This window comes from Anolis sagrei, chromosome 5, assembly GCF_037176765.1.
Source record: "Anolis sagrei isolate rAnoSag1 chromosome 5, rAnoSag1.mat, whole genome shotgun sequence".
NCBI lineage: Eukaryota > Metazoa > Chordata > Lepidosauria > Squamata > Dactyloidae > Anolis > Anolis sagrei.
In genome coordinates, this window is record NC_090025.1 from 108587769 (window position 1) to 108602600 (window position 14832).

The 14832-nt window shown below is 36.4% G+C and overlaps 1 protein-coding gene across 2 annotated transcripts in view; it reads right to left on the bottom strand.

Annotated features, from left to right (window-relative positions):
- TAPT1 (transmembrane anterior posterior transformation 1) overlaps positions 1-14832 on the bottom strand; it is a 54949-nt gene that overhangs the window by 20337 nt on the left and 19780 nt on the right. Inside the window, exons 3-4 of one of the 2 annotated variants that reach the window (XM_060777926.2) lie at positions 13260-13378; positions 5318-5341 (exon numbers count right to left, since the gene is read on the bottom strand). In XM_060777926.2, coding sequence (XP_060633909.2) covers positions 5318-5341; positions 13260-13378 — 143 coding nt within the window. The remainder of the gene's footprint in view (positions 1-5317; positions 5342-13259; positions 13379-14832) is intronic. The other variant, XM_060777927.2, reaches the window with a different exon arrangement.

The window sequence follows — 14832 nt, forward strand, 5'->3', positions numbered from 1 at the left end:
CTCATATTAATTGGATGTTGACAGTGAATTGCAAGAAGAGAGAAAACAAATTGTTTTGCTGTAAGCACAAAACCTCCATAAACATTTTGAAGTGAACAAAGGTCATTTTCTATTTCAAGAACTGACCCAGAATATCCAAAATATGATCAGCAAGCAGATGCCTTACAAAATGCTTTGGGCATGTTACATAGCTTTGTACTTGAGAAGTAAAAGAAATTGAGTCATTTATAGCTAAATTGGGATATACATGTTCTAAACATAAGGTGACAAAGTAAAACTTTAAAAAAATCTGCACACAGACATTGTAGTGATTTTATGACTGAGTCCCTTGCAAATTAGACTATTGACTTGGGATACATTTGTACTTCTTGTTCTAATTCTGAGGAAGCTGGAAAAGAAGGTATAACATTAGGGGAAAGTTCAAACAGCAGCAAGATGCAGGCAGCCTAAGGTTCCATAGATCAATATGCCACTGGCTTGGGTTTTTTATCAATTGCCAAGGACCAGCACCCTATCTGTCCTCATTGGATATAACTGTTTCTTTCTTTCCTGCAAACATGCTGCAGATCAGCAACCAATTCATTCATCTTCCTTAACCACATGGCCAAAGGTAAATAAATATATGGTTGTACCACTGACCTCTGGACTATTCTTTCAAGCTTTGATACATGATTCTGAACTAATTTCAAACACTACTTTAAATTCAGAGCTTGTTCCAAAGCTACTAGCCAGCATCTTCGTTCAGACAAAATCAGACAGTATAGTTAAGCACAGACTCATTTCAAATAGTTATGTAGGCACTTCCACACTGTATACAAGTGTGCCACCGAGGCAGGAGAAAAGAAGTTCAAAAGGAGTCTATTTTGTCTCATTTGGACCAAAGGATTTTTTATTCATCCAAATTGAGCCATTATCTGGTTTAGTATTCACAATTTTAATTAATATATCTATACCACACTTCTTCATAACCACCACCATAGCACTGAATAAAGATTGTTGAAACAACAATTAAAATACATTATTATTATTATCATCATCATCATCATCATCATCATCATCATCTTTATTTGTACCCCGCTAACATCTCCTGAAGGACTAGATGCGGCTTACAAAGGCCAAGGCCTCAATAAAAACAACAGCATAACAATACACATAACATTATAAAGCAAATCAAAACGTTAAGCAATAACAGTAAACAATAAAAACAACACACCATAACACAATAAAACTAGGGCCGGGCCGAATGTAATGGGTACAGATTAAAAAGTGCTGAGTATGACAGGTGCAATGTAGGATTTTAGGGTAAGTGCAATGTGCAGGCAATCCTAAATCTCTGATAAAGTGCTTCTGGGACATATTGCTGGAGTTTGCTATTCTGGAAAGGCACACCGGAACAGCCAGGTCTTCAAACTCTTCCTAAAGACTGCCAGTATAGGGGCTTGTCTGATGTCTTTGGGGAGGGTGTTACATTATTACAAAACAGCACATTAAAAATACTTTAGGACACTAGATTACAGAGATTCGTATCAGCACCTGTCCTTAAAACCACAATGTGTAAACCTCATGATTGCTTTAACCGGAATACCCAGAAAACACAAATAGACACTCGCTACTTACAAGCAAAATAAATAATATATTTAAAGTTCACCTGTCCAATTTAAATAACAATATTTTTAAAAATTACTAAAATGAACCAATGTATTTTCAGTGCTCATATAATTAGCTCTAAATGTATAAATTCAGATACGGTTAAAATTATAGTTTCTTGAACAGCAGGAGTCCAGATCAATCCAAACACATGGTCTATTATATGAGGAAACAGTTTTTCTGTACTTTGGGGCAGTGGTTTGAAGATATTGTTTGCACTCATACTATCAATGGGTAATTAATTAGTTCAGCTTCAAGCACCATTAAATTTTTTCCAAAATAAAAACAGCCCCCTGTCACCACTGAAAAACTATAGAGTATGCAGACAAGTGCAACCCAATGATTGCCTTGCCCACAATTACAAATTTCTCTTCCCAATACAAACATGCCTAAGCTGTTACAGTAAGTTGTAACAGGATCAAGTGTGTGCGTGCGTGCGTGTTAAAGAAAACCTCATACTGTTGATTATTATGTGCAGCTGCTAATGTAGGTCAACTAGTAAGTTTGGACCACACCCAGTGGGGTATAACTGTATGGATTTTAGAATACAGTTCAGCTTTTGATCTGAGGAACCTTTGCTCTGGCATTTTGCTCAACCATTTGTGCTGCTCTCACATTTGGACGAAATTGAAGAAGCTCTATTCTGTATTGCTTACAAGGACCATGTAAGTTTGTTGTACTGTTTTGTTTGCAACACTGCAAGTTTATGTTTTAACTGATAAGAGTCAAGTTTTTTAATGTTCGTTTTTCTCTTGCCTGTGTGCAATGTTATTGTGTCTTCTGCATTGGACCAGACTGAAACCCGCTTGAGCGCAAAATAAGCCATTTCTCAAAAATCTGTAATACTTTTTTTAGCTGAGCTGCTTCTAGTACACAAAATTAAAAATGTTTTCAGCCCTGTTGAACAGATTGCTGCACCAGGGAACATCAATGGATCTACTTGCCTATTTCATTATGTAAATCAAGTTTTCTAAAGGCTCAGATAACAGAGATTTAAATATGTTGTTACCAGAACAACCTTTATTATATGACATTTGTTCAAATAAACGTTTTACAAAACCAGAGCACTACCTCCATCTGCTGGTTAAAGAGAACATTTGTAAGCAATGTTGAGCATAAAACTTAAGATGAACACAATAGCAAAGAAAAACTTTAAACATGTCCTAGATAGGATCAACAGAAGTGACATTTTCAGATGTAAAGACACTGGTTCCATGACTGTTCCCACTGGTTGCTATGTTTACAGATATAAGTATTTTTCCATATGTGATGAACCTGACCGATTAGTTCATTTGAGCAAGTTAAGTGGAATTTATTTTAGTACTGAAGCTCATGCTAAAATAAATCAGTTAGTCTACAAGATTCTTCTCACTGCTTTGTTTCATTTGTGTCCAATCGGGTTGCTATCTGTTATCAAGTCCTCTTCAAATGTTGGCAACCGTATGAATGAGAGACTTTTAAGAATTCTGGCTATCAACAGCCCAGTTCAGGTATTGCAAACTCAGGGCCATGGCTCCCTTTACAGAATCAATCCACCTGAAAAACAGTCTTCATGTTTTCCTGCGGCTTGACTGAACATTTTCTTTTCCAAAGTCATGTTATCTCATGGTATGCCCAAAATATGAGAGCCTCAGGTAATCATTTTGGTTTCTATTGAAGCCAAAATAACAGTCCAGCTAAATATCTTTAATATAAAGGACAGGATTAAAATAAATTCTGTCTAATGTAATTCTGTCCAAAGTCATGTTATCTCATGGTATGCCCAAAATATGAGAGCCTCGGGTAATCATTTTGGTTTCTATTGAAGCCAAAATAACTGTCCAGCTAAATATCTTTAATATAAAGGACATGATTAAAATAAATTCTGTCTAATGTAATCCTTGCTTGACTGTAACTTCACTACATAGACAGCCATTATCCATTAATGGGATAACATGTAGGGGAATAGGAAAAATGCTTGACACATTATATGAAACTGAATTAAGCTATAGAGAAGGGGGATAATTTTCTAATTATTAATCTCTCTTTATTTTGTAGTATAAAAAGTGGTACAGGCAATCTGAGTCATGATCCAAAGAGGTAGTTAGTGATCCAGTGGGACAGAGATGGCTCTTATTCCCTGTTGGCTCTGGAAGAGCAAGGAATCATTTGGAACCAGAGGGCCGAAAGTGGGACATGTTGAATGGAGTAGAAGGTATTTTGTTGTGTAGGAAGCTGCATGTTAGAATTATGTTTATTCTAGACATAGGGCACCTTTATAAAGCTATTTAATAAATGTATTTATTCCGTGGAATCAGGGTTATACTTGAGTCAAGGTTATTTATTATTACATGCCCATTATTTTACTCTATTATTATTATTATTATTATTATTATTACATGTATTATTTTATTCTATTATTATTGGAAGATACGTAAGCACATATACATTGAAGGAGGTTAGAACAATGGTTTAATCAGAGTTTGACAGCTTTATCTTAAATTACAGTTTTATGTAAATATTCAAAAACTTTTAACCTACTGGTGCCTCAATTAGTGTAATTTTATTGGTATCTATTTTTATTTTTAAAATTTACCAGCAGCTTTTCCATTTTCCACCCTCGACTTATACTCAAGGCAATACATTTCCCCAGTTTTTTGTAGTAAAATCAGGTGCCTTGGCTTATATTCGGGTCGGCTTATACTCGAGTATATATGGTCATAGTCAAGAAAAGGGGAACATTGCTGAGCACTGAATCTGGCTGCATTTGAATGGTGACAAGAAACAAGCAGTCCATCAAACAAACTGTAGGTTTATTTCACGTGTGGGAAGCTGAGCAAGAGTACAAGAAATGATTGCTGGGAAATTTGGCCCTTTTGTTAGCTGTACTTCTTCAGCAAGTCTGCAACACTCTTGGCCATAACAAGTCCTATATAAGATAGTTCAAATCCCTTGATGGGTATTGTCAAGGAGTCCTTGGAACAATATAAAATTCTGTTTTGGGCTTGTGTGTGGACCTCCCATACACAAGGCTTCTTGTGAGCTGCCTCCATCTCCTGGGGTCTTTGCAGCTATTTTGTGACCATACCTAGTTAACATGACTGTCGTTTTTCCTACAGTATACATAGAAAAATCAAATCAAATATCTCTATATTTTATATGGGACAAGGAAGCTACCTAATTAATGAGTGGGGCAGTTCAGGATGAAAAACTCAACTATTTTTGAACAATGTTTGTACTTTTTTTTTAAAAAAAAAGGAAGTGGTTTCAGCTAGAAAGAAAAAAATGAATAGTCTGTTTTGCACAATCTGAAAGAAAGGCAAGCAATGTGACTCCCCTGAGGTCAAAGGAAATAGTTCCTGCTTTGGTGAATGTGTATGTAAATGCTGTTCACATTAAAACTACTGTTCATTGACATATTCTATTTTTAAGTGTTCTCTTCCAGTGATAGATTACATCAAAAAGTGCAAATGAAAAAAAAAACCCACTTTGGAACACATGCATCATATGGCTGAACTCAAGACGGACTAGATGGATAAACTTTTCAACTTGATGCTAGTTTAAAGGAAGTATTTTCTATATTCGCATTAAGCTAGTAGGTTCCTCACTTTGTTTGCAGTTTGAATAATTAAAAAAAACTGCATGCGCACAATCAGAACAACATGCTAAGAAAGAAAGGAAAGACACCAACCTCATTCTTAGGCCTCGGTGAGAGCTGTCTCAAAACAAATAGGGCAAAATGAGAAACTGTATAATAATCAATGAAGTTTACACACAATTTTCCTAAAGAAATTTTATCTGAAAACTAATTGAGTGAGGTAACCGTTAGGAGATGGTAAGACCCATTATTCAAAATTATCGATATATATAGCATGTTCTATTTATATATATAATTTCTTGTGACAAAATAAAAGAGTCCTTTGATGGGCAGAAAGACCAATGCAAAAGACACTGTATGGCATTAAAAGATAAGCTTCCAAGCAACATATTTACTAGAGAAAGCATTATCTGCTAAAAACATAGTACTATACGTCATACGAAAATATTTTACAAAGGATATGTCTAGACCAAGGGTCCTCAAACTAAGGCCCAAGGGCCGGATACGGCCCTCCAAGGTCATTTACCCGGCCCTAGCTCAGGGTCAACCTAAGTCTGGACTTGAAAACACACAACAACAACAACAACAACAACAACAACAACAACAACAACAGCAATCCTATCTCATCAGCCAAAAACAGGCCCACATTTTCCATTGAAATACTAATAGGTTTATATTTGTTAAAATTGTTCTTCATTTTAATTATTGTGTTGTTTTTAAGTGGAGTTTTTTTTTTTTGCATTACAAATAAGATATGTGCAGAGTGCATAGGAATTTATTCATGTTTTTTTTTTCAAATTATAATCTGGCCCTCCAACAGTTTGAGGGACCGCAACGTGGCCCTCTGTTTAAAAAGTTTGAGGACCCCTGGTCTAGACCATCTTTTCCAGCTAAATAAACCATGTTTCAAAAACCGATGAACAAACACCCTTCTCTCCTTGTCCCTCCTCATTATTTATTTATTTATTTACAACATTTCTACTCTGCCCTTTTCACCCCCGAGGGGACTCAAGGCGGTTTTACATACAGCAAACAATTTGATGCCTTAAAACACAAGGTGCACTTAAATAAGTATTAAAATAGAATTAAAAAGTACATTTAAAATAATTAAAAACAATACATTAAGAGTTAAACACATAATCTACGAGCATAATCCAGGCCATTCCAATGGTCATTGCACATTGTTCCAAGTCCATCTATTGTAAAAGTTCTCTAAAGGCTTGGTCTTAAAGCCACATTTTTACTCTCTTGCAGAATGTCAAGAGAGAGGGGGTTGATATAATATCCTTGGGGAGGGAGTTCCACAGCCAAGGAGCCACCACTGAGAAGGTGTCTCTGCCACTCGCGCCTGCAAGTAAGGTGGGACCAAGAGCAGGGCCTCCCCAGATGATCTTAAACTCCATAGTGGTTCATAGAAGGAGATACGTCTGGACAGATAAGCTGGGCCGGAACCGTTTAGGGTTTTCCATTCATTGGATTAGCACTGCATTTTTGACTTAGGAGAAGTCAAAATTCTCCTCTATATCTGACCCAGGAATCTAGGGCATAATATCATTTAATGAATTGGTATAATAAGCCAGAATCAGAATGATCATGGGTGAAAGAGAGGTTAGGACAGTGTTTTCCAATTCAGGTGTAATGTGGGAATACAGTTTACTGTTAGCTATGGAAGGCCCATCAAAAATGGTAGACATTAACAACAGGGAAGCAGGGTGGGAATAATTATCTAAATTTGGGGTTTGGGAAGCTGAAAGCTATCATCTGAACCAAGCCAGTGAAAATCATATAATATAGCAAATGTCTGAAGAACACTTTGTCTACTTTGTACACTTATTTTAAGAAATAAATGCTCTTTGTATTTAGTTGAAATCTCAAGTTATAGCTTGAATAAAATGATGCTCTTGGGTAAATGGAAGAGATTTCCATTTGAGCAAGGCAATTTATACATTTCCATAGCATCTGTCTTTCAGCTGCCCTCCATGGACCAGAGTAGAAAACAGATATGGAAGGAGCCAGATACTCACAGGGTGGATTTTCAAAGGCACAAGAAGATGTAGTGAGGTGGTGGGATTTTGTGTGTGTGTGTCAGGAGAGACTTGAGAAACTGCAAGTCCTTCTGGTGTGAGAGAATTGGCCGTGTTCAAGGCTGTTGCCCAGGGGATGCCTGGATGTTTTACCATCCTGGGGGAGGTTTCTCTCATGTCCTGGCGTAAGAAGCTGGAACTGACAGACGGGAGTTCACCCCATCTCGCGGATTTGAACTGCCAACCTTTCAGTCAGCAGTCCTACCAGCACAAGGGTTTAGCCCATTGTGCCACCGCGGGCTCTGGGAGGTGGGGTAAGAAAGAACATTGTATGTGGGGATTCATAATCACTTTTGGGCAGAGAAGGCTAAGGACCTTGTAAAACCCTCATAGTTCCATTGCATTAAGCTATAGCAGTTAATGTGTTGTCAAACTGCACTAATTCTACAATGCAGATGAACCCTTCGAAGCATGGTATAACAAGGATCCCAAGAAATGTGACTCTTAGGATGTTTAGTAAAATAGACATTTTTTTCTCTGGGAAGTGGAAGGGTAACTTCATCTTAACTTTAATGTGAGAATCTACTATGATTTGTTAATTCATTTTTTAATCTCCCATTGCAAAAAATTAAATGTCACTGCTATTTTTACCTATAGAATTTGTCTTGTCTATAGATTAAAATACATTGATAGAAACAGATATATTGGTTAAAAAATGATTTGCTCCATTGTGTTGTCTAAGGCTTTTATGGCTGGAATCACTGAGTTGCTGTGAGTTTTCCGGGTTGTATGACCATGTTCCAGAAGCATTTTCTCCTGAGGAAGTCACAGGGAGGAAGGAGCAAGCTTGTTTTCTGCTTCCCTGGAGACTAGGACGTGGAACAATGGCTTCAAACTACAAGAAAGGAGATTCCATCTGAACATGAGGAAGAACTTCCTGACTGTGAGAGCTGTTCAGCAGTGGAACTCTCTGCCCCGGAATATGGTGGAGGCTCCTTCTTTGGAAGCTTTTAAACAGAGGCTGGATGGCCATCTGTCAGGGGTGCTTTGAATGCAATATTCCTGCTTCTTGGCAGGGGGTTGGACTGGATGGCCCATGAGGTCTCTTCCAACTCTATGATTCTATGAAGCAGGCATCCATAGATGTGGGCGAAACGTCAGGAAAGAATGCTTCCATACAGCCAAGAAAACTCACAGCAACCCAGATTGGCTCAATTTTTGACCACACAATCTATAAAGTTGTGTTTCATGTGAAGAAATCATGTTACCTGACAGCAAAGGAGAAAAACCAGAATATATACTCACCACGGAGAAGTTTCATGTGACATCACATTCCATCCTATAAAGGAAGTGAAAGTGCTCTTCCCTTCATTCTGATTTATAAGAAATAAAAGAGAAAGAGAGAGAAAGAAGGTTGTAATGTTGCTACACTACGTATGCTGACCATCATGGAAAGGGTAGAGTTGATTTGGAGAGCTTTACTTATATGGAGCTTATACAGAGCAAAGCAGGAAAGGGGTATTTTCCCCTATGAGATGAAAGGAATGAATCACATCTTTGTTTTAAGAAAGGCCTGGGAAATCAACCCTAGCAAAAAAGAGCTAGAATAAGGCCTAATGCAGAATCTCATTTTTAATAATCCCAGTCTTAAAATAGGAGAAAAAAAGAAAAAACAGATGACCGCATTTCTAAATATATTTGTATTGCCACTTTTTTGTGGAACTGAATCAATACTTGGAGCATATATTAGCTCTGGTATTATGTTTATAGACACAGTATACTGTTGCAGACAACAGTATACATACATATTATAGAGGATATAAAACTAATTTTTATATTAGGTTAAAATAAATTAAATATACGTGGGATCAATGGAGACTTGACACAATTTAAATTTAGGATTACTAAAAATAAGAAAATTGTGGCATAGTGGAGAAGAAAGCATATTACTCCTCAAAAGAAATGAAAAAGTAGTGGTAGAATGCATTATTTTTTTCTGGTAATCAACCTGCTCAATTCATAACAAAAGTTACTATGATGTTTAATGTAATATCCTCTTCAGGGATACATCAGATATCACAGGGCATAAATCCGAATAAACAATAAACAGTAAAAATCATTTCCTGAAAAAATCTAATTTTTTTTCCAAAATATGTTTTTGCCAAGGATGAATTAACCCTTGAGCCCTGCATCATGGAATGAAATACTTTTTGCTTGTTTTTCATAACTGTTTGATGCCACAACTGTTTGTTTATCCTTTTTGGGCCCCAATTTGAAGGACGGAGCAAGAAATAATGACACAGTGTCATGAGACCTGCAGAAAGTTGAAATACAGCTGGCACCGTGAAACTCTCCATTCTGAAATATTGTTGAATTTGCAGGTATCAAAAGACACCAATAGGTTTTCACTGCATAGTTCTTCACAAATTCTATTATTAGCCATTTTTTGAAAAAAGTAAAACTAATTAGCCAACTATCTAGGTCGAATTCTCCAAATATATCTGGCAGCCTTACTAAAAACATCCCAAAACAATTAAACAAACTTATTTTCTTCATAAATGATCTGTCAAAACCAAAGGATACACAAGTACAGAACAACAGAAAATAATCTTAGTTAGGAAATCCATCTTCATGTTCTGTTTTTGTAAAACCCTAGAGATCAGAGGCTAAAAAGATGGCCACGTAGAGTTCACAGTTTGCTTTTCATACCATTCATGGTGTCATGGGCAGTAATTGACTTCCAAGAAAGAAAAGCATTTTTATGTTTTCAGAGGAATAAAGATGAAAGATTCCAGCAACTATTTTAATCATTTACAAAAGCCTAGAATAAATTGACCACAAACAAACAAATAAAAAAGGAAGACAAGGGATACTTAAATCTCTCCATTGCAATCTTGAATAAAAATAGAATGAAGGGAGGAGCACTTTGAGTTTCTACACAGAATGGAATATGATGTTGTGCCTACAGAAAGGCCTTTCAAAACCAAAGAATCCACACACAAGAGGAAGATGTTTAAGAACCACCCATATCAAGAGATTCTGTTATTTCAGTACTTTAGTACCTAAATGTCATTGGTTAAACACATACCTACCTATAAACGGAATGAACATATATATTTACTATGCGCTTTTCAATTTGTCAAAACATACAAAAATACCAGGAATCTAAAAGCAGCAGTCTTTTACAGAAGAATAACTTATACAGTACACAATGAGCATATATTTACTGCTGCTTAAGAAAGCTGAAAGATGTATAAAAACAAGCTGCTTAAAAGATAGCACCAAACTGCATTTATGCAAGAATTCAAAAATGAACATATTGTTTAGGGAGAAGGGAAGATATATGTAAAAGAAACTTTTACCAGCAGCCAATTGTCATCAACAAGAAACAATGCTGACGTACTTCACAATTCCAAATACTCTGACATCTTAAGTGTTGATCAGTGGCCAATTTTAATCAAGAATGGCATAGCTGGTTACAATTTACAAAAAAAAAATTGTTAACACTGCACCTCTAGTATAAGATACTTTATACGCTGCCAATTACTTACTACCAAGATTGTAAAATTCATTATCTTGGGTTCATGTATGCTAAGGGTTCGATTCAGTGCTAAATGACCAGATTTCTTAGAGCACATGTGTGAAACTCAAGGCCCGTGGGCCAAATCCAGCCTGCTATGTCATTTTCTGTGCCGCTCCAGATGCTGGACTACAATTGCTGTATTCCTCCTCATTAGACATCATGACTAGAGCTGATGAGAGTTGGGATACAGCAACACATGGAAGGCTGCAGTTTGTTCTGTTTAATCAGGAGAGTGGGGTTTGAACTTAAATATAAGGCTTGTAGATATGGCATCTGACGATAACATGAATGTCCTTTAACCTTTCCCCACATCAGAGCCATAAGTGCTGTTGTGTTCAAATTCCCATTATCCCCAGTCCACACAGTGGATAATCAAAACTGATGGGAGTTGTCTTTCAAGAACATATGGGGACCTAAACTGGGTAAAAGCTAAAGAGTAGTGACCACAATGGGTGCATGTATATGTATATCTATACATATGCGCATACACACATATATGATTCTCTGTATCCACGGGTACTCTGCCCATGGATTCAACAACCTTTGAAGACAACCATAAGACTGATGTGGCCCTTGATGAAAAAGAGTTTGACAACCCTGTCTCTGAGATTTCACTAGGGAAAAAACCCCACTAAATTGTCATTTGGACTTTTTAAAGGCACATTCTAACCCATTTGTTATTAAATAAGAACAATGAAATTAACAGTATGGGAACTTACACCGGTGCACATATAAGTGTTTGCCAAGTTGAATGTTCTAACCCCAATCATGCATTAGTTATTAAGCTTTCTAAAACACAAGAAGAGTGAAGTTTCTAAGCCTTTCAGCACTTTCCTCACCCGGAAAGCACCATGTTTGAACAGCAGAAGATTCTGATCACACAAAGTCTGGTAGGGAACTTCTTTTTAGGATTTAAGAATGGAGGCATTATTGAAATGAAGACATCAGTTTATTTAACAACATGCTAGTCCAGATGTCAGTATTTCATCTGAGCAATGTGCCACTACAGTCAACTTTTATCAGCAACAGCATACAACAACATATAACAAATCACTGCAGTCATTAAACTATAAAGAGCTGTTCTAGATAAGAATACTTTTCCTTACTTAAAGCCCCCATTCACACTCTGATGTTTCCCTTCTTTCCATGCTAGCAAGATTTTCTGGTTGTCATTCTTTGGAGCAAATAGGAACTTTTCTTCTTGCCACTTCTCATGTGAAGACAACAATGAGATTTACTAGCTACTCCCCTGATTCATGTTCAAGAGAGACTGTGGTGCATAACGCCCAAAACAGGATTTTACCTTTCTCTGAAAGGTGGAGAGGATATTATCATATTTCTTCCCCCAGTAAGAAGTCCAAGCAAACATGGGAAAGTGTTTCAAAATGTGACTGAAAATATAAAATTTCAGCTTGTATAGTGGCTACACACAAATCAAAGTCAGTTTCCATTTGGTGAATGATATTCACTCACTGTTTACTGTAAATCTAGGGAGAAAATGGTCACTGGTATTCTTTAGGACATGTAAGAGGGCTTGCAATTTTTACAAGTTACAATAAGACAGATATTGCTGATATGTGACTGTAAAAGCTATAGAGAAACCTCATAGCACGTTATACAATCAAAGATGATAAATGAGCTTAGTCAATAGATTCATAGAGATCATTGTTGTCTTGCACTCAAGTCTAATAGTCTTTTCTAACCTGAACACAAAGAAATGCAATGAGGGTAAATATCAATGCTAAAATTCAGCAATTGTGGCAATATAACACTTCCAACTCTAAGAGTGTATTCCAAGATTATCTATGCTTGTAAATTATCACATTTACAAACTATATGCCAGAAATTTAAAATTCTGAGTCCTAAAATTTTAGGTTTAAACACTTTTAACCTATTAACACATGCACATCGATACAATAGGCTTTTGCTACATAGTTCTTGCAGCTCATTTATTTCCTTTGGCAAACATAATGGAAAATATGCTTTTCATGTGTATAAATGACCAATCTCAAATTAGATAACCTCTATGCACCAGCATTACCATGAAAGGCAGAAATAAAATAAGCATGCTATATATTTTGACGAAAGGCATTGAAGTGCAAAGTGAGGTCAGCTGCAATTTAGTATAATAAAACTTTTAAGATAAAGCTCCCAATATGTCCTTGACTGACCTTCTTGCTTCAACAGTTCTATAAACTCACTCAAAATTTGCTGCATAACACTACTATAAGGTGAAATGCAGAAATTAATGTTACGTGTTGGGATTATTATTTTCTGTTTGTGTAAACACGGAAAACTGCTATAGCCACAAACCAACTCTTTGCTGAATCCATATTTAACTCTGTCAATTTAAGATAAATTATGATCCTATTCTCTTAGCATGAAACAAATGTTTTGCAAACTAAAAAAAAAATTAAATGGAACTTACCGCAAGCCATAACAAGGCAAAGTGATGAACCTGAATACTGCTAGAAAAACTCTCAATGGAAGGAGCGTGAACACATAAAGGAAAGCATCCAGGCACAAGAAGATCCCAAAAATCATCAACTAGAAATTAACAAATGATAATGTAGATTAATAATCTTCGCAATTTGCACAATAATGACCAGAAAGCATCTTAAGGTTATAAAATTACTTACCCAAAATAATGTAAATATATACACACATATACATGAAAAGCTATTAACATGGCCATCAGCACAAAGCTATTAAAATTGTAGAAGTAAACTAAAATACTAAGGACGATATCACATGAGAGTCCTAAAGTGCGGGTCTGCGCTTTCCAGTCTCCCAGTTTGCTCTGGCAGAATTCTGGGAAATGCAGTTTAGGGAAGCCAAGGACCTTTCTGGATGAGAATTCCAAAAGGTCCGCCCCAAATTACATTTCCCAAAATTCTGCAGGAGAAAACTGAGCGATAGGGAAACATGGACTTGTGCTTTGGAACTCTAATATGATATTGTCCCCAGACTTCTAAAAACAAAGCAAAACAGGTCCGATCAGCAAATGTCCCAACATCTTGGAAAGGTCAGAGCAAGATTAATCTCTAAAAAAAGAGCACTGTACCATATCTGGGGCACTGAAGAATTGGGGATGGTGTGGGTTTTGCTTATTCCTAAAGCACTATTTCTTTAGTGTGTCAAACTTTTACGAAACAACACATTTTGTACTTGGAAAATGCTCAGCAAAACCTCTACTTCCTTTCATGGCTCAGTGGTCCTAATCTTCTCTAAATAGATGAATTGTTTTTGGACAGAGTTTCAGATCATCAACCCTAACCTTCCATTCACAGTACAGTGACTATAGTCCTTTTGAACAAAGAGAAGCAACTTTTGCAGAATTATTTTCAATGATACAATTGCCATCTTTGCAAATTTTCCTTATATGGAGCAATCTATAAAATAATGTTCAGTTTTGTCTATATTAATTATGTTCTTCAGTGTATATATAAAACTGGTCTATTATTTAAAACAGAACAAGGTGAGTCCACAGCAGATAAGATCACTCTGCTGGTTGTTGCATTGGATCACAAGTCAGACACTTCCCAAGTGTCTAGATCTGTGTGATGTATCGGCGAATAATGCGTGCATATCCCAGTAAGGTGGCCTTCTGCAGCTGGCAGATGGTAATTTTGTAAGCACCGATTGTGTTTAAGTGCAGACCAAGGTCTTTAGGCACTGCACCCAGTGTGCCGATTACCACTGGGACCACCTTAATTGGCTTGTGCCACAGTCTTTGTAGTTCGATCAGCTGGTCTATTATTATTATTATTATTATTATTATTATTATTATTATTATTATTATCCGCCCTCTCTCCCCGAAGGGACTCAGGATGACATCCAAACAAAAAACATAAAATTGGCAAACATTCAATGCCATCAACTCAACATTAAGACAATTACGCATATAAATTAAAACAAATTAAAAGACATTGGCTGGAATATAAATACAGTCAAACAATGAAAACAGTATAAGATAGAAAGCTCTTCAATAAATTACAATA